The following is a 19532-nucleotide window of genomic DNA, read 5'->3' as shown; positions in this document are numbered from 1 at the left end:
AGGTAATGATGTGATGTCAGGAAAGCCTGCGAACAGCAGAGGAGCTGGAACAGAGGAGAAGGTCTGTGGTGCTGATGCGAGATGGCAGGGAGAAGGCGAAGATGCTGAACCAACAAGGAGCGTTGTCCGCCCTGCAGAGGCAAAGAATGACCTTGAGAAGTTAATGCATCGGTTGCGAAATGCTGCATTCTTTCTTATTTCACTGAAATAGCATATTAATAACCCGCTGATTCCGGTTTATTTTTGCCTTTTAAATGTTATATTTTGTAACTAGCACATTTTGCAGCCCCGATGCAGAAATCCTCGCATCAGTGACTGCTACCATGTTCAGTTAGAGGGGAAGGGGAGCGAGCTCCTGCATTGCCTGCGTTGGAATATATACATATTTTTCCCGTTTGCCTCCTCGGGGGGTTTGGTTGTGATCCCGTGTTACTGTCGAAAGGCGAGAGATGGCGGACCCAGCCGAATGCAGCATTAAAGTAATGTGTCGATTCAGGCCACTGAGCCCAGCTGAAGTCTTAAGAGGAGACCAATTCATCCCGAAATTTAAAGGCGACGACACCGTCAATCTTTTAGGGGTAGGTTTTATTCTTAAAATCGCCCGTTTTGGGGAAAAAATAATCCGTGAAAGTTTTTCTTTTTTTTTAGCGGGGAGGATTGGATTTTGTTGAAATTAAAAGTTCTCCCGTGTAGAATTAAACGGATTATGTCCCTTTTGTTGGCAGGGTAATCGCTGTCCTTCAGTTTTTCGTTTGTGCTGTCAGGGCACAGTCGCTGTGTCTAGGGCGTTATGAAATCCCGGTGTCATTTATTGCTCAGATTTGAACGATTGCTTTACGTCCTCCGCTAACCATTATTAAAGCAAGGTTCTGCATTGTGTCTTACGGATGATCAGGCTCCAAGTTCCAGTCAATCAACCTGCCTTTTCGGAAAGATTTCTAACTTCCAGGCTACGCCGCAACTAAAACAGAAAGGAAAAAAATTGTTTTTCTTTTAAGCGGAAAATTTTCTGCTTGGATACAGGGTCTCCCTACTGGGAACCTAAGCATTTCAGAGAACAAGGTGGGTCATGCGAGGAAGGTAATCTCAATACAATTTGGGCAGCGTCACATTTTTCTATCGCCTATCGCCACTTTTCACATGATATTGTTGGGGAGGACAGGGTGGGGGAACCTGCCGCGTCCCAGTGCAAAGATGGGGAATTATTAACTTCGGATTAGCTACCCCGGCTTTATGCATCCGGTAGTAACGGGATCAACTATTTAATAACTCCTATATTTCGCAAGAACAAAGTGCAATCCACCCAACACCCTTATTGCTCTGTCTCTGTTTCTTATGCTCTGGTGCAGCCTGAAATTGATGTACATGATGTCATCTGAGCACAGAGAACATGCGCAGTTCTGCCTGCTGTAGCAGTCAGCCACACAACTCATTTGCAAGGCCACCCTTTCTACATTACTTTCACTTATTGGTTACTGAATTAATTTCAATTTTGATTGAAACTCCCACCCCCCCCTCCCCAGTCTCCATCCCTTCAGGTGCTCCCCCCCCCCCCCCCCCCCCCCCGCCTCTCTCGAAGGGACTGGTGATCCTTGCTGGGCTCTCACTCCCTTGGGTATTTGCCCTTCTTTGCCCATCACCCACTGTCATTCTGCTTGACTGTCGATGGATGTTACAGTCAAGTATATTCTGATCACGCATGACAGATCCACTTTCTGCTGGGCAGCACTGTGTCATGATTAAGATCAAGGATTGAGGCAGATTTCCTCCCATTCCCAATTTGTTAGGCACGTAAAGACAATTGAAGCAATGCAAATTACTGTGTTCCCTGAGATCAACCAATTTAGTACTGACTGACCATCTAACCATTAAGCTGCAGTTGCACCAATAAATATATTCTGTATTCCAATGGCTTTAATATATAGTGTACTATTAATATATTATGTTCAGCCCTACAAGTCTATGCTGGTGTTTATATCCTCCTTGCTGCATTCTTAATCTAAGCCTATTAAATTATTTATTTTCTTTTTATATGCTTAACCAATTCACCATACCTCAATGTACTGCGTTCCTTTTTTGTTCCACATTTTGGGCAAATACATATTGCTTGAATTCCCAATGGATTTTTGGAGTCTGAATTATACCTATGCTGCTGGTGTTGATTGCTCCCACAAGTGGAAATATCTCTGTCTACCTTATCAAAACCCCTTCTTGATTTTAAAGACCAATCTGCCCTCAGCCTTTACTTTTCCCGAGAGATGGCCCTGGGCTGTTCCACCTTTCCAAATTAAATATATTATCTCAATTTGGGGAGCATCTCTGTACAGTACATCCTTTTGAGTGGGATTAAGGGCTTAGTTGATCAAAGAAAAGGAAATGATGAAAGTCGGTATGGTATGTGAGAAAAATCCTCAACAAAAATAAAATGTCTCCCTGTTACATATGACTTTACATGTGGATTAACAACACAGATCCATTGGAAAACAAATGAGACAGCAGAATTCTTTGAATTGAAGCCAATGAATAAGTAGTTCTGCAGTTATAACACACTAATTATCTTGCCAGCCCTTGGTAATGTAACAAATATGTATTCATAAGACAAGCTGTTTTTTTTTGTCCATCCTGTGAAAGTAACTTCACACATCCTTGATTTTACACTTCCTGAAGTATTGTTGGAATCAGTACAGCACCATATTTTCAAATTTTAAACTTTAAGGAGATCTCAGGGAATCAGCAGGAAGAGACATTGGCAGATGCTAAGCTAGCATGACCAGTTACAGTACCACTTGAATGCTAAGGTGTGCAGTTCTAATTGGACTTTTCCACCTCGATTTATTAGGTGCAAATCTGGCAGTATAAATTTTTGGTCTTGACTTAGGCTGTGAATCACACTGGTGGGAATTTACTGCTACCCAACTTCCTAGTCTGATATGTTTAACAATAAATGATAATGCAGAACACAGATTTACTAAGTTTTCAGAAATATTCTTATTCAGCGAAATTATGGAAAAAATTGGAACTCCTGACTTGTTGGGCACTGAATTTCCTGTTGTACTGCTTTGGGACTTATTTGTGGCAAACTGAGTGAATTTTCTATGTTTTTTAATATGACTTATGGAAAATAAATGAAAATGTAATTTAAACCTTAGTGTGAACAATGCACATTACAAACACAACATTGGGAAACAGGTGTCTGAATGTAGCAGCTGTGGCACAAATTGAATGATGACTGTTAAAGTTGGAATTTATCTTGGAGAGTAACTAAGAAGGAAATCTCACACACAGAATAGAATGGGGGTGAGAGCAGTGCAATAATGGGAGAGCTTAGAATGGAGTTTGTGCTAGCATTGGAACATTTCAACTTACTGTCAGTAGGTTGGAATAAGAATGACTCATGGTCAAAAAATGAAGAAAGATTTAAAGGATAGATATTCCGGAAAGAAACCAAGATAGGCAATTGAAAATGAGTGAAAGCAATACTTAGGCTATAAAATTCCTGTATATTTTTAAGAGACAAAATGGTATCTCAATGGCTGAAATATAGAACAAAGGTAAGTAGGATAGAGAGAAGTTTGGAGCAGACAAAAGCTGACTATTTGTGTTTGGGCTCTTTGAGCTTGTTACGTTGTAAAGTTCAAAGATCCACAATATGTACCTATACAAAATATTCATGCAAAAGCTCAGGTACCTGTGTTAATGCCAGTTGGCAGTAATAGTTGGCTTTGGAACAGTTTCTTCTAATTGAAGTTCTTTAATCTGCTGGGAAAATTTCTTTGGGCACACTCTTAAAGTTAAAAGATTAAATTGGATTATCTGTGTGGACATTAATGAAATATTAAAGGGTTAAACTGTACTGTCTTCCTCCAAAAGCTGAACATTCTGGAAGTGGGTGGGGACAAAATTCATGAAGGAATGCGGATGACTCCCACTTCATTTAGGCAGTCATTTGCTATTACTCCCCTACTATTATAAAATTAAACTCTCATTCAGTCCCTTCCATTCAGAAATACTTTCATAGCCACGCCCCAGCCAATCAGGTTTGTTTGTGATCATCCCCCGATACTGAAGCCTATCACACCTACATTGTCTGGGGAAGTAGCGGAGCCAGAACTCATTTATAAGGCTATCCCGAAGCTAGGACATATCATACCTACATTGTCTTGGGGAATCACGGAGTCAGGAAATCATCTGCATGATGTTTCCCCAGGATTAAGGCATTTACATTTGCGTTATCTCTGAGGATGACCTCATCCTACCATTGTACTTGGGGTAACATATGGGGTGGGGTGGGGGGGGGGACTGTTCATGGACACTTCAAGAACTGTTTCCAGTAATGCTTCTAACGATAGATATGGGAAGAAGATGAATTTTCCAGAAAACAAATTCCCTGAAGCATTAAAAGAGGAAAGGAAGTTTTGCTTTGACAAGCAAGGATATATTTTAAAAATGAGAGCATTTCCAGGGCTAGTGGAGGTAATTTATAAGACAAATTTGAAGAGTGAAAGATGAACTCATACAGGTTTGCAAAATAACTGTTAAGACATTTGAGAATCTCTCTCCTTTTGGATAATTGATTTGCATGCCTTTTTTAAAGGAAAAGTTAGGATACAAAACAAAATGAAGGGTAATGCTTTCTCTCTAAATTGTACTTGCAAATCAGGGAATGGTTTCTGATCTTACTGCTCTATTTACATTACTGGGAAGGACATGTTGGAGTAAACAAACCTTTAATTCTACAGGCAAAAAATCTATTTGCACTGTGGCAAAAAGAAACGGTGAAATTGTAATGGCCATAACCCTTGACAATTCTCAAGTAGTCACTTGTTTCTACCTATCTGAAAAGGACTAATCAGGTGAAAAATATAAAATGGCAGCATTTCTAGTCTGTGCCAAAAAGATTGAATGTAAAGAGTAAAACTTCACAGCATGCTTTCAGCAATATGGTGGTGTTGCTATGGAGACAGGAAATTGAATGGTACTGAATTGTGGAGCCATTGAAAAGGGAATGAGATTGCACACTGCTTTCCTGTTGCATGGTTGCTGACTTAGCCTAGTCTTCAGCCCAAGTGATAAAAGCATTTGTTTTTATTGCTGCCTTCAGAGCAGTAAACCAATATAATAGAACCTTCCACCAATTCTGTTCAAATAGCCACCATGTTCTAGAATGGAATTTGTCACGCACTTGACATTTTGTTTCCTGGACAATTTTTCTTTAGGGCTACATCATCCTCCAGGGAAAAAAATAATATATTCAAGGGGATTTGTATCTTAAAACTCTTCAGTGCTCACCAGAGTAAACGATAGTACATTACTTCTGGCAATAACAGGATATAATCCTGTCTAATATGTGGATTTGGAAAGTATTCTCAATTATTGGATTAATTGCATTAATCATTACTCACTGAGGTATAAAGAAAAAGAACTAAACGAACTTGCTCTTTTAAAATTAGCACAGAGAAATGCAACTTTTACATTCAATAACCACTGCCAGATTTAGAGCTAATGTGAAAATATTTTGATGTGCATATAAAAAATCTTCTGTGGGAAGAGTGAATTTATCTCCCTCATGCTTGAATGATGGAAAATGGAGTAATCAGATCAAATGCCTTTTCTCTTTTAATGCATTTTGTGTTGTAGTAAACTTGAGACAAACTGATATCTTGCTAGAATTTGACTTTAAGCTTCTAAGACTTTTTTTTATTCGTTCATGGAATGCTAGTGTCGCAGACAGGGCCAGTTGTTTTTTTGTCTAAACACAGTTGCCTTTGAGAGAGTGGTGGTGAATTGTCCTCTTGAACCACTACCTGACTTTACTAGGTGTGTGAAGTAAGTATTACTTAGTATTTCAAATGGCCGAAATAATTGTTTGTCTTAGTGTCAATGTCTGGAATTTTCATTTGAAGTTGTTAGATCTAAAATATTTTTAGAGCCTGGTAATTTCAGTGACTAATTCATTTTTTACTTGCATCTGAGCTGTTTGAATTGTGAATAAAGCAGAGGTAACTCCCCTGCTTGCTTCAGGATAGTGCCTTGGGATCTTTTATGCTCAAATATCTCTTCTGCAAAACAAGGCCTTCAACATTTTTCCATTTTGCCTCTGTTTATTTCTGTATGTTGTGTTATGACATTGATTCCAACTCGGACTAGTCTGTATCTTTACCACCATTCTATGACATCACAACATGGGACTTTGCTATATAACTGTATCCATATATCTTTTGTCACTGAGTGTGTGTAATCGAGTCAGTATAGTCAGTTAGCTGTGTCTGCAATGTATAGTGTAAGCGCAGTACCCAGATTTTTTTATAAGCCTGTGGTATTGCAGCCACATACATAGCTAATGTGTTAAATAGATTTTGAGATGTCCGACTCAAGAAGATTCCAGTCTTCATAGCACGTGACAATTGGTGAACATAGAAAATCTTAAATTGCATTATGGTGGCAGTTCAAGGGCACTAAATATTTGCAGTGAAAACTAGTTAGTGCAAGTATGTGGATGCAGAAGACTGAAAAGGTGGCTAGTTGTGAAAGCAGTCATCCATAACTCGTCCATTTACTCAGAGGTGAAGCTACAACAACAACTATGATTAAGGCTAAAGTATTATAACCAAACCCAAAGGCCACATACCTGTATGGAACCACATTTATGCATACCTTTCTTTCCATTTAAGAAAAGTGGTAGTTTATAAGAGGCCCAAGATAGCCCCAAAGTTTTTTTTTAAAGTACAGGGTGAGTAATTTTTAATGAAAGTGCTGAAAGGGGAGCTCCAATCTAAGAGAGCAATTCTTCAGCAAATATAACTTAAACCATTGAGAAAAGTTCTTTTTTCTATTAAAGAAGTCTTGACTAATCTGGATATTGGTTGATACAGCCATTTTCTTTTTAGACCAATGCAAAATTTTTTTAAAAAACATTTGTGTGATCCTTGCTTCACTTTTAGGTGTGGCTTATATCTTGCAACTGGTAAAGTGGCAGCAACTCTTAAAGCTGCCACATAAGAAGACAGAAGCCAAAGAACAATTGTTACACTAAATAGTAATATGGATTCTTGCTTGTAATTTTTAAAAAGCACTAAAAGGGCTTGACTTCATTTATATGACATGGTGAAACGATAGCCAATTTTGTAGGCATGTGCTTAATGCAAAAGTACAGAATGCAATCTCACTGCAAAGACTTGTGAAGCTGTTCATTGTCAGTACAATCATAAAATCATTAAAGACATTTTTGGATAAGCATTAATGCTTATTAGAAGAATGCAAGTGCAAGGTTTGTGAAGGTTTGTAGCTCAGGTTGAGGTTTAGGGTGTAGGTTTGCTCGCTGAGCTGTAGGTTTGATATCCAAACGTTTCATTACCTGGCTAGGTTACATCAGTGGCGACCTCCAAGTTCAGAGTTACTGTAGCAGGCAAGCAGTATCTGCAAGTGCTTGACTCCGGAATAGCTATTGCTATTGTGGGAGGTGTGGCTTGTCTCCCCCATCAAGACAGTATTTAGTACTTTTATGACACATGCAAGCTTTGTTCTGCAAGAATACAGTGGGCTAAATTGTGTAAATCACAGAAAAACCTACGGTACAACATAATGCTCCACATAGGTGAAAAGCCAACCATGGAAGAATGCTGAAGAAGCTTGCAAAGATGTCAACAAAGTTGAAGAGATAGCCATAACGTTGTAGTTTACAGATTCCAGGCAGGCAGTACCATTAGAAAGAGCTTAAGCCTTTGCCTCTAATTGTGTGATATACACCAAAAGAAATGAGCAGCATTTTCTGTATTTCAGATTATACATTGGTGCTAGTACAAATATCATCAGATTAGATTACTTAGTGTGGGAACAGGCCCTTCGGCCCCACAAGTCCACACCGACCTGCCGAAGCCCCATTCTCCTACATTTTACCCCTTCACGTAACACTACGGGCAATTTAGCATGGCCAATTCACCTAACCTGCACAATTTGAACCCAGGTCTCTGGCACTGTGAGGCAGTAGTGCTAACCACTGTGCCACCGTGCTGCACTTCAGGCATGTTACACAATTTATTCAGGAGCCAGCACACTGGTGTACAGTCCATCCAAGATAAATGATTACAACAGGTCCAACATCCCATGCATTGGCATTAGTGACTGAGAGAAAGTGAGGACTGCAGATGCTGCAGAGTCAGTCAAATAGTGTGGCACTGGTCAGGCAGCATCTGAGAAGCAGAAGAGTTGACATTTCGGGCATAAGCCCTTCAGCAGGAATGCTACCTGACCTGCTGTGCTTTTCCAGCACCACACTTCTCAATTCTAACTTTTTAATGAGACTGCCTTGATGCTATTGACAAGTAGAATGGCAACATAATGCTGCATCTAAAAGATGATGTCCAAGACCAGCTGAAACTGGAATTTGATTCCATCACACAAAGCAATCTTAGATGGAAAGTTGAGCATCATACTTATTGGTGTGTTTTGAAGAAAAATGGTAATTTTACATATTTGTTTACTTCTGAGGCCAATGAACAACACAAAACAGATGTCCAGACAAACCTTCTACTAAGGAAGAGCTTAATTACAAGTTCGCAGCTGCCAAGCATTTCTCTGACGACAATTTCTCTAGATGTCAATAGCATCAAGTGCTAGGGTTAGATATTGGTCCATGGGTCGTCTTGAGTGCGTAAGATTTTAGACCACATTTTTGGCAGACACTGTTGTCTCAGATTACCATTTAGAGTATTCGTCAGCTAATTCTGATGACAAAGAATCATCAAGGATCTACCAGATTTTCTCTATATCATAGATGTCACAGCACACACAACTAAATGTGAGAATGGCATAATCCTTCTTCAGCTCATGACAGCGGCAAAGAAACATTCTTATATTTAGCAGTAAAAAAATGCCAAATCATCATTAGCTAAATCAATGTTTTTTGTATTAATCTACTAGTATTAGACCTGACCCTACTAAAATTAAAGATATTTTCACCCTAAAACAGAGCTGACTTACAAAGACTTATCTCAGTCTCTTTTAAATTGTTGTCCTATTTGGTCTCAGTTTTGAGGCCAAGGTATCTCACTTTCAACATCTTCCTCATAAAGACTCACCATAAATGTGGCAGGAAGATCACTAGCATTTTCTTCAATCTCTCAAATGTTCTATCATACAGTAAATGTTCTTCAATATTATGATCCTTGTAAACTCACCACATTGGAAATAAATGTATCTGGAAAGACCTCAGAACATGTCTTTTGCAGGATAGCAAACCTTTTGCCTTAAGTTTTAAGGTCCTTACAATAGCTCAGATTAACTACTTCAGTATTGAAATACACTTAATGTAGTTTTTGAGATACAACAGCTTCATATGCATCTATTGGACATCATTTCAGTATTCATACTGACCGCAAACCATTTAGACATGTTCTGTTGATAGTCTCTCAAGTGCATCTCTATGATTACAATGTTAATGTGCGAAGATTCAAGCAGAACATTGGAAAGTACAGTGCAAACCAGGTTCCCAACCAGCCATCGTTAATGTCTTAGCCAGCTTCCCAACACTGCTAAGAGCAAAGATATTCCTTTAGACCTTTCAAGTGGTCATTATTGAATTTGAATTTGAAGGTCATCTTTAACATCGATTCCATACATTTTATTCACAGCCAAGCAAAGCAGATCCAGCAAGCCATGTTAAACATTACTTAAGAAGATCATTGTCAGTGGATCGTCCAAATGCATGCAGCAGGACCTTGAGTTCATATGTTTATTCAGCACATTCAGAGACCAACATTCTCCAAGAATGTAGTCTTCAAAGGCAAACAAGTCCTAATTCTGCATGTTCTGTACAAGATCTGCGAGGCAGCATACATATATGCAAATAACTTAAGCAATTGGCATACAAATCTATGTTTTGACCTTGTGTCAACAAGGATATTGATTAACTTTTGTAACTTATATGAATAATTTGGATGAGAATTTAGAAGATATGGTTAGTACGTTTGTGAATGACAACAAAATTGGTAGTATAGTGGAAAAGATTATATAAGATTATTAAGAGATCTTGATCAATTGGGCCTATGGGCTGAGGAGTGGAAGATGGAGTTTAATTTGGATAAATCATGGTATTGCATGTTATATAAAAAAAAAAACAAGGGCAAGACTTATGCAGTGAATTTGATTAGATTTGCTTTGATTTATTATTTTCACATGCCTAGGTTCATGGTGGGGCCCTGGGTGGTGTTGAATGGAGACCTGGAGGTTCAGAAACGTTGTTCTAAGAAAGTTGCCTTGCAGGTAGACAAGATGGTTAAGGCATTTAGCTCACGTGCCTTCATTGCTCAGATGATTGAATATAGGAGTTGGGACATCATGTTGATGTTGTACTGGTTATTGGTGAGGCCACTTTGAGTACTGTGTATAGTTCTGGTTGCCCTGCTAGAGGAAGGAGGTAAGTTGGAGAGGGTTCAGAAAAGACTTACCCAAAATGTTGCCAGGACTGCAAAGTTTAAGTTATAAGGGTAGTTTGGGACCTTTTTCACTGATGTGTAGGAGGTTGAGGGATGATCTTGCAGATGTTTATAAAACCATAACTGGCATAGATAAGGTGAATAGCAAAAGTCATTTCGCTTGGATGGGTGAGTTCAAAACTAGGGGGATATTTTTAAGGTGAGAGGCAAAGGATTTAAAAAGGACCTGAGTGGCAACTTTTTCAATAGGGTGGATTGTGTGTGGAATAAACTGCCAGAGTAAGTGGTAGATGCATGTCCACTTACAATATTTAAAACGCATTGGAAGAGGTCTGTGAGGGATATGGGCTAATCACAGGCAAGTGGGACCAGTTTATTTTGGGAAACTTTGTTGACTTGGGCAAGTTAGTGCGAAGGGTCTGTTTCTGTGCTGTATGATTCCTTGACTAATCTGAAATATTGAGAGAACCTCTCTTCCTGAGCTCTGGTACAACATTGCAACTGATACTTTGCATGTCCAAGGACATAAATACATGCAGGTAACTGACTATTTCATAAAGTTCCCTTTTGTGTGAAAAATCAAAGATACCACTTGGATTTTGACAAATTGAATTCAGTAATGTTGGTGTACCTCAACAAATTGAATCCAACAACAGTACACTGAATACACCCTTCCAAGACATGTACAGGAAATCAATATATAACCTCTTCTTTATTACCATCCATTGAATGGAGTCACAGAATGCACTATTTTTACTGTAAAATCCATGATCATTAAATGTAAAATGACTTCCAAAATTTTCACGTGCCCATGTTAAATGTACATGCCACTTCTTTAGGCAACAGTTAACTTTCACCCACAGCTCTCATGTTTAAGATACCGACTAATATTCCTTTCTACACACTGTACACAATATATTGTTGGGAAGAAGGGGAAAAATGGGACAAGAGCATGATTAATGAACATATAGTTAGCTGTCCTAACATGAAGAAGTCAAGGCATCTGAGTTTGAGGTTTTAGCATGAGCACATGGGTACATGGAAAGATGTTTTGTTGCTGTGTTCAGCTGCAATCATTTGACATTGTCATGAACAATGGTAAATAGTCAAATCCTGCAAAGAAATGGACTATTTCTGAACTATGTGTTATCAACAACCCATCACACAGGATGATGGGTTGGATGCCAGACAACAAATGCATTTCTATGATAAGTGAGACATGTATATCTGTGACAAGAGATAACACATCATAGTCTAAAACGACACCACTATGCCATGATAACTGTGTAAGGACCAGATCTGGTTGTGTCAAAAGTGCACAAGGAGTTATCTGAATGTTTTGACTCATTTATATGCATCCTTGAACAAGTTGTTGGAAAAATTCCCACTTTTAAAGGAATAAACGAAGATGTATTAAGACAGATTCCATATCAGAAAGGCCATACCTTTAAGAATGATAGACTGATGGCATTGTGGCATGTTACCTTCTGATAAAAAATGTATAAGCCTTGCTTTCAGTCACTCTATATAATGGAGTCAGTGTAGTCCGCTTTTTTTCTTATAATGTACAGTAACGTCAATAAGCGTAGAACCCAGATTATGTATAAATCTGTGATATAACAGCCAAGTAAATATTCAATGATCTACATAAACTCTTTAGATTTTGACTCAAAAAGAACCCAGTCTTGTGGTATATGTCACATAGATAAACGTACAGATATACAGCCCATCATTGTCAATACTTGATTTCTACACTCAAGCTCTGGAGTGGAATTTAATCAAAGAACTTTGTGGATCCGAAGCAAGTGTACCTCCAAAGAATAACAACTGACACACACAATTCGGTGGCAATTCAAAATAATACTTTTTCTCTAATTTTCTTTGATTATCTTATTTTTCATGTCTGTTGTCTCCATCCAGCTCCTCCATTGGTACATGGACTGTCTTACAGCAGACAAGCAGTGTGCTAGCCATATTTAAATCTTTGAGATTCGACAGTAATTTTGCTCTGTTTTAGAGCTTTTCAGCTGCTCCCTTATTAAATTATTTGTTGCATTGTCAACACCATGAATCTACTGCTGTTACAACCAGACTCTAAGCAAGGGTCCCCAAATTATTATGGTTTCAACTGGGATACTCCAAATTGGACTGCCCCCAGGGGAGGAGGATGAACTAGCTCCCATCCATGTTCACCTGCCACCTTGTTTGTCTGCAACAAGATTAATTTACAAAGGATACTCTCTCTTGCCAGTGACGTTTGCCCATATCAAGTGAGTGTATATTTTAAAAGAGTCAGTTTAACCAGGAGTTCTTGAGTTAACAAAATAATAAATTTATTAGTTACTAAATGTGAAACTGAGTTACGGCAAAACATACATAGATACTGGTTAAAAATGAGGAGTGAATTTAGTAGAAAGATACAAGTTAAAAGATGTACAAGTCAGTCTCTTGGTCAGTCATGATTATTAAGTAATAATAGATTGATAGTTAAGCAGTCAATTTTGAGATTCCTAGTTTTGTAGTATTATTGAAGTTCTTTGTCCTGATGATTTTAAATCTGGCTGGCAGCACTTTGGGTGAAAGAATTTTTCCTTTGTCCAATTTTCCTTCTGACTAGCTCACTGGATTCCAGCACTTAATGTGATGGGTTCCTTTACCTGCAACACTGGAATGATTAGGTGGCTCTTTGACCGTGACTTCACAGTGTACATTACTAGTGCTTGAACCCAGCCATCTACTGAGTACCTCAGCCCCACTGGCACAAACACCTGAGCGCACAAGCTCACTTCCATCCACTAATCCATACAGATCGGAGTTGAACTGCTTTAACCGATGTTCTTGTGTATTCTTGAAAGGGAAATCGAAACCTGTCTCTCACCCAGGCTGCAGCCTTTTCTCTCAGCATGTTCTTAGTTTGAGAGAACTCCCGAGAGATTGCAGTTTAATTGGTTTTGCCGTTGTACCTTTTCAGTTGGTCCCTTTTTTTTTTGAAGCTTTCTTAATACCTTGTCAGGTGTGACATTTCAGGGTCTTTTTTTCAGACAATTACTGAACTTACATCTGCAGTCACAGAGTCATAGAGATGTACAACACAAAAACAGACCCATCGGCCCAACTCATCCATGCCGACCAGATATCCCAACCCAATCTAGTCTCAGCAGCTGGCCCATGTCCCTCCAAATCCTTCCTATTCATTTGGCCCATATCCCTCCAAATGCCTTCACCATTTCGTCTGGCAGCTCATTCCACAAACGTACCACCCTCTGCATGAAAAAGTTGCCCCTTAGGTCTCTTTTATATCTTTCTCCTCTCACCCTAAACCTGTGCCCTCTAGTTCTGGACTTCCCCACCCCAGGAAAATGTCCTTGTCTATTTACTCTATTCATGCCTCTCATGATTTTATAAACTTCTATAATGTCACCCCTCAGCCTCCGACTCTCCAGGAAAAACAGCCCTAGCCTATACAACCTCTCCCTATAGCTCAAATCCTCCAACCCTGGCAACATCCTTGTAAATCTTTTCTGAATCCTTTCAAGATTCACAACATCCTTCTGATAGGAAGGAGACCAGAATTGCATGCAATATTCCAAAGGTGGCCTAACCAATGTCCTGTACAACTGCAACATGACCTCCCAACTCCTGTACTCAATACACTGACCAATGAAGGAAAGCATACCAAACACCTTCTTCTCTATTTTATCTACCTGCGGCTCTATTCCAAGGAGCTATGAACCTGCATTCCAAGATCTCTTTGTTCAGCAACACTCCCTAGGACCTTACCATTAAGTGTTTAAGCCCTACTAAGATTTGCTTTCCCAAAATACAGCAGCTCACATTTATCTAAATTAAACTCCATCTGCGGCTCCTCAGCCCATTGGCCCATCTAATCAAGATCCAGCTTTAATCCAAGGTGACCTTTTTCGCTGTCCACTACACCTCCAATTTAGGTGTCATCTGCAAACTTACTGAGACCTATACAGAAGTAATAGACTGAAAGTGAACCATTGGAAATAAAAATGGAATTATTTGGGTTGTTTAACAAAATGGTACAGGCAATGACAAGGAGCAAAAATAACAGCGTATATAATTGTACAGGGCAAAGTTACTTGTAATGACATTGTTATATTCATATTATTTCTACCATGTGTGTAAGATGTAAAACACTTTACAAATAGGACTAATGAGGTATGAGCAATACTAAGAAAATAATTACCATGTGTCAGTTTGTGGTAACTTGGATGCAAATGTGATGCGAGATGAGAGGCAGCACATGTGGCCTTCAAGAGTTTTGTTGAAGTGGTTTGAAGGAGGATGAACCAGTTGAATTTTGGAGAGAGCTGGCAGCCATGGGTTAGAGAAAGATTGTGATGGTAAGTCTATGATAAAAAGAATTAATATTGAGAAACGTCAGAGGAACTTTTGGGAAATTCAGAAAGTAATACTTTTAGTACAAGGAGTTCAGGCTGTTATAAAGAGTGAAAAGGACTGAAAGCCTCTGGAGGAAAGTTATAAATTATAAAGCAGATAAGAGATTCTTATTGGTTGCTTATGACTATAAAGGAGAACCAGATTGAAGAAACTTTAAAAAACCAAGGTACGCTTAAGTTGGTTAGAGAAATATACAGGCATTAAGAATGAGCTCATATTAAAAGCCCTTGCAACCTGTTCCACCATTCAGTGAAGTTAAAATTAATCTGTGACCCAACTCTCTCTCCATGTTTTTGTCCCATTACTCTTATTTCCTTTGGACCTCAAAAATCTATACACGTCAGACTTGAAACTGACAATTGATTGAACATCAATGCTGTGGGCATGAGAGTTTCACATATTTACTACTTGAAAAGTCTAACATTTTTAGACTATGCTCCCTAGATTACGAATCAGAAACATTTTATTCCCAATTTGCCTATTTGTTCCCCTTCTGAACACTTTGATCAAATTACCCCTTAACCTTCTGATTACAAGCTATACTTATAAAGTTGGTTTAATCTTTGCAAATTTTTACCTTGTGTCCAAGTTTTACTTAGTACACCCACTTCAGGCTCTCTGCAAGATCATCATAGACTTCCAAATACAAATTCTGTCTGAACATTCAGTTCAATTACATCCAGGATCTATCCTGAATTTTTTAGCATAGTTTTGCATTTTGCCTTTTTTTTGTTCAACATTGTCTTAGAAGAATGAGGAATGACCTTATTGCAACACAGGATCAAGAGCTTTGGCAGAGTACATGCTGAAAACGTTCACCCTCATGGGGGAGCTCTGATTAGAGGGCACGGTCTCAGAATAAAGAAGCACCCATTTAAGGCTGTCTCTCTTGCAGAGTTGAATGCCTTTGGCATAGAAAGCTGTGAGGGCAGAATCCATGTGCATATTTAAGGCAGAGATAGATGCTTGACCAGTATGGTAGTCAAGAGTTACAGGAAAAGGGGAAGAAAACAGATGTGAGCCATGATCCAATTGAATGGTGGAGCAGGCCGAAAGGCAGAAATAGCCTACTCTTGGTCCTATTTCTTATGTCCCCAGGTGAAGTTTCCTGGGACACCATTTGACAGATTTCTCCAGGCTGAGTGAATAGGCTGCTCTGGCCTCCTCCTGTTGAGGCAGCACAGTGTTCACGCACAAACACAGCCAGTGATGTCATTTTTAAGCAATTACTAAGGTAATAAAAAAGGTGCAACAAATAAAGGTCTGTGATAGGGAAAAGGCCGTAGAAATTAATTAACAAAGGGGATGATAAGACAAGGCAACAGAGATAGCACAGCAGAAGTAAAATCTAAAAAAGGGGTCTACAGAAAGCACACCAGGAAATCATGATCAATCACCACAATTCTCATGCAAAACAACTGATCATAAGTCATGAGCCAAAATTGTTGAACTTAATACTGTATCTCGAACACCATAAAGTAGAAATCAAAACAAGAATTGCTGTTCTTTTTTATATATAAAAAAAATTTGTGGGATGCAGGTGTTGCTGGTTGGCCGGCATTCATTGCCCGGCATGACATAGGTGCTCCAAGCCTATGCTGAAACATTTTGCCCTTCCATACTATGACTATCTTCACTTACAGGATCCATATCCCTCGATTCCTCTCCTATTCATGCATTCACCCAGGTGCTACTTGAATGCTGCTGTTGTGTCTGCTTCTACCACCTCCTCTGGCAAAACGTTCAAAGCACTCACCACCATGTGTCTGAAAAACTCGCCTCTCACATCTCTTTTTTTAAAAAACCTCCTCCCTGACCATGTATCTGTGACCTCGTAGTAAATGACCCTTCCACCCAGGGGAAAAGCCTCTTTCTTCTCTCTATCCATGCCATTCACAATCTTAGAAATTTGTATTAGGTCACCCCTCCACCTCCTGCATTCCAGTGAAAACAAGCCAGGCACAACCAACCTTTCTTGATGGCTAAAATTCCCCATACCAGGAAACTTCCTGGTAAATCTTTTCTGTGCCCTCTGTAAAGCATCCACATCCTTCTGGTAGTGTGGTCACCAGAAGTGTATACAATATTCTGAGTCTGGCATTACTACAATTTTATAAAGCTGCTTCATAATCATTTGGCAGTATATCCTTTTCAAAGAAAATTGTTGTATTTATTCATACATTGGGCTCCACACACTGCCAAATCTCCAATTAAAACTCAGTCCTTTTAATTTTCTTGGCTACTGCGTCCTGAAGTACAACTGAGAAATTCAAACCATTTAGTAATATGCAAGTGAATAAGTGCACAGGGCTTTTGATTTTAAAAATGCACTCCAGAATAGGTTTTCCAGCTTTTCCAGAATAGGTTACTGAAAGGTATTGTGAAGCTGGGAAACTTAATCTTCAGCTTCAGAAGTTACAATCAGAGATGCAGGCCACCTTTAAGGGAAGAGTGTGGTGCTGGAAAAGTACAGCCAGTAAAGGTAGCATCCAAGGAACAGCAGAGTCGACGTTTCGAACACTTAACTCCCCTTCCCACACTCCGCCAAGGACATGCAAGTCCTGGGCCTCCTCCGACACCAAACTCTAGCCACTGAAAGCTTGGAGAAAGAATGCCTCATCTTCTGCCTTGGGACCCTCCAACTGCACGGGATCAATGTGGATTTCACTAGTTTCCCCATTTCCATCTCCCGCCACCTTATCCCAGATCCAATCTTCCAACTTGACACCATCCTCATGACATGTTCCACCTGTCCATCTTCCTTCCCACTTTTCTGCTTTACCCTTCTCTCCAACCTATCATCTTCACCTCCACCTTCATCTATCTATCGCAATCCCAGTTACCTTTCCCCCCCCCCCCCACCACCCCTGTCATTTATCTGTCAGCCCCCTTGGACCACACCCTCATTCCTGATGAAGAGCTTATGTTCTAAACATTGACTCTTCTGCTCCTCAGATGCTGCCTGACCTGCTGTACTTTTTCAACAACACACTCTTTGATTTTGATCTCCAGCATCTGCAGTTCTCATTTTCTCCACCTTTAAGTAAAGGATGAGTTAAATATTCACATATACTAAAGTTAAACTTAGCCTCACATAATTGCTTTGCAATTTTATAAGTTCAGTGATGTTTTGCATTTCTCTACATATTTTAAATTGCACCTGGTTTTTAAATTGCTCATTAAATTATTTTTGACTATTCATCAATCCAGTAGTATATTCATACTGTGGCTGACATTGCTGCTGACAATGCATTCCACTGTCTTGGATGTGTACCAGTGTCTGGTATGACAATGCTTGGGATTTAAAGCTCAGCATTGCAATGGACAACTAAACGTTTCATTTACTGTGCTTTTCAGCTATTTCTGTTTTCCTGCTAGAAATAGTCTTGTGTTTGCAATTCATGATGCTTTCAATCATGTAATTAGTTGAATTCGAAGTGTGAAATTGCTAACTTATGTTCATTTATTTTTGTCTTGGACCGATTGCAAGAATACCAGCCTCCTGCCATTTTCATTACTCGTGCCATTTTTGCTCAAAATTGGTGCTGAGACATTTTTTTTAAAGAAGGACTTGCAACGGGCAAACAATATGAAAATAGCCAAAGCACACATTTAATGACTATAAAACACAATGCATAATCTAAAATATGTGAATACATTACAAAATACAAGTATCTTGTGGTGTAAAGGTGGTTGGAAGTATTTCTGGATGACTGTTTTCCAATTGCACCTTTAGCAACCTAGAAAAATGTGACATTGCTGCTTTGATCTTTTAGTTGTGGAAAATGCCATGTTCATCTGTGAGTGAATTTATAACAGAAAACCTTGCTTAACCTTTCTCCAAACCAGATGTTTTGGATGCAGTAGTCTGCTGTCCTACCACCCAAAGAGTAAGTCGAGGGTGCAGCTTCTGAGAGCTGCTAGACAAGCTCATTGGCTGGCAGCACTGTAGTCCCAGCAGTGTGTTAGCACCAATGACTAGGAGCATTTGTACAAGTGGCCCCCCAATTCTCAGTCCTAGAGCTGAGGACTAGGTAAGTATGGGGGTGGGGAGGTAGGCCAAAGGATGGGGAGAGGGAGCAGACCTTATTGGTGAACTCCAGTGTGCAATAGGAACTCTTGAGGGATGCACCCCATACATACAGCCTAAATCCTGGTGGGTAATTGGCAAGTCTTGATTTTCTTTCCAGAAGTATTTTTCACCTAAGGAAATTTTTTTACAATCTTATCATGTTATCAGTACCTGATATATTTTATGATTTTTCTTTATGTATTTCTTAATTTATTACAATGTCTGTAAAGGCTAATAACTTTTAAAGATGAATTCAAATTTAAATTTATAATAGCTAACAGGCAGCATAACAAGATTTAATGTTTCAAGATGTTTACTGTAACAAACCAACTAAAAGCACTGTTGACTAAACACTATTTTGTAACAATTTGTACGCTAAAGTACAGAACGTTTGAACACAACCAAAAAACCCTCTGTCAGGAACAATTTAAATTATCCTTTAAGTCGTAAAGTTTTTACATCAAGAAAAGAGGCCTCCCAATGCATTAATGTCCTTTCATATGTAAGTACTGTAACCAGTATTGATTGCATTACTCCAGATGCAGTTTCATCACCCTCCCTACTTTTGTATTCCATTCCACTTGTATTGAAATGTAACA

The 19532-nt window shown here is 39.1% G+C and overlaps 1 protein-coding gene across 1 annotated transcript in view; it reads left to right on the top strand.

Moving 5' to 3' along the window:
* The first annotated feature begins 449 nt into the window (after window positions 1-449).
* Window positions 450-19532, top strand: part of LOC132817400 (kinesin heavy chain) — a 199648-nt gene continuing 180565 nt past the window's right edge. The window contains exon 1 of the mRNA XM_060827824.1: window positions 450-578. Within this exon, the coding sequence (XP_060683807.1) occupies window positions 450-578 (129 nt within the window). The remainder of the gene's footprint in view (window positions 579-19532) is intronic.

The sequence above is a fragment of the Hemiscyllium ocellatum genome, chromosome 7 (genome assembly GCF_020745735.1).
Source record: "Hemiscyllium ocellatum isolate sHemOce1 chromosome 7, sHemOce1.pat.X.cur, whole genome shotgun sequence".
NCBI lineage: Eukaryota > Metazoa > Chordata > Chondrichthyes > Orectolobiformes > Hemiscylliidae > Hemiscyllium > Hemiscyllium ocellatum.
This window is presented reverse-complemented; position numbering and strand designations above follow the sequence as displayed.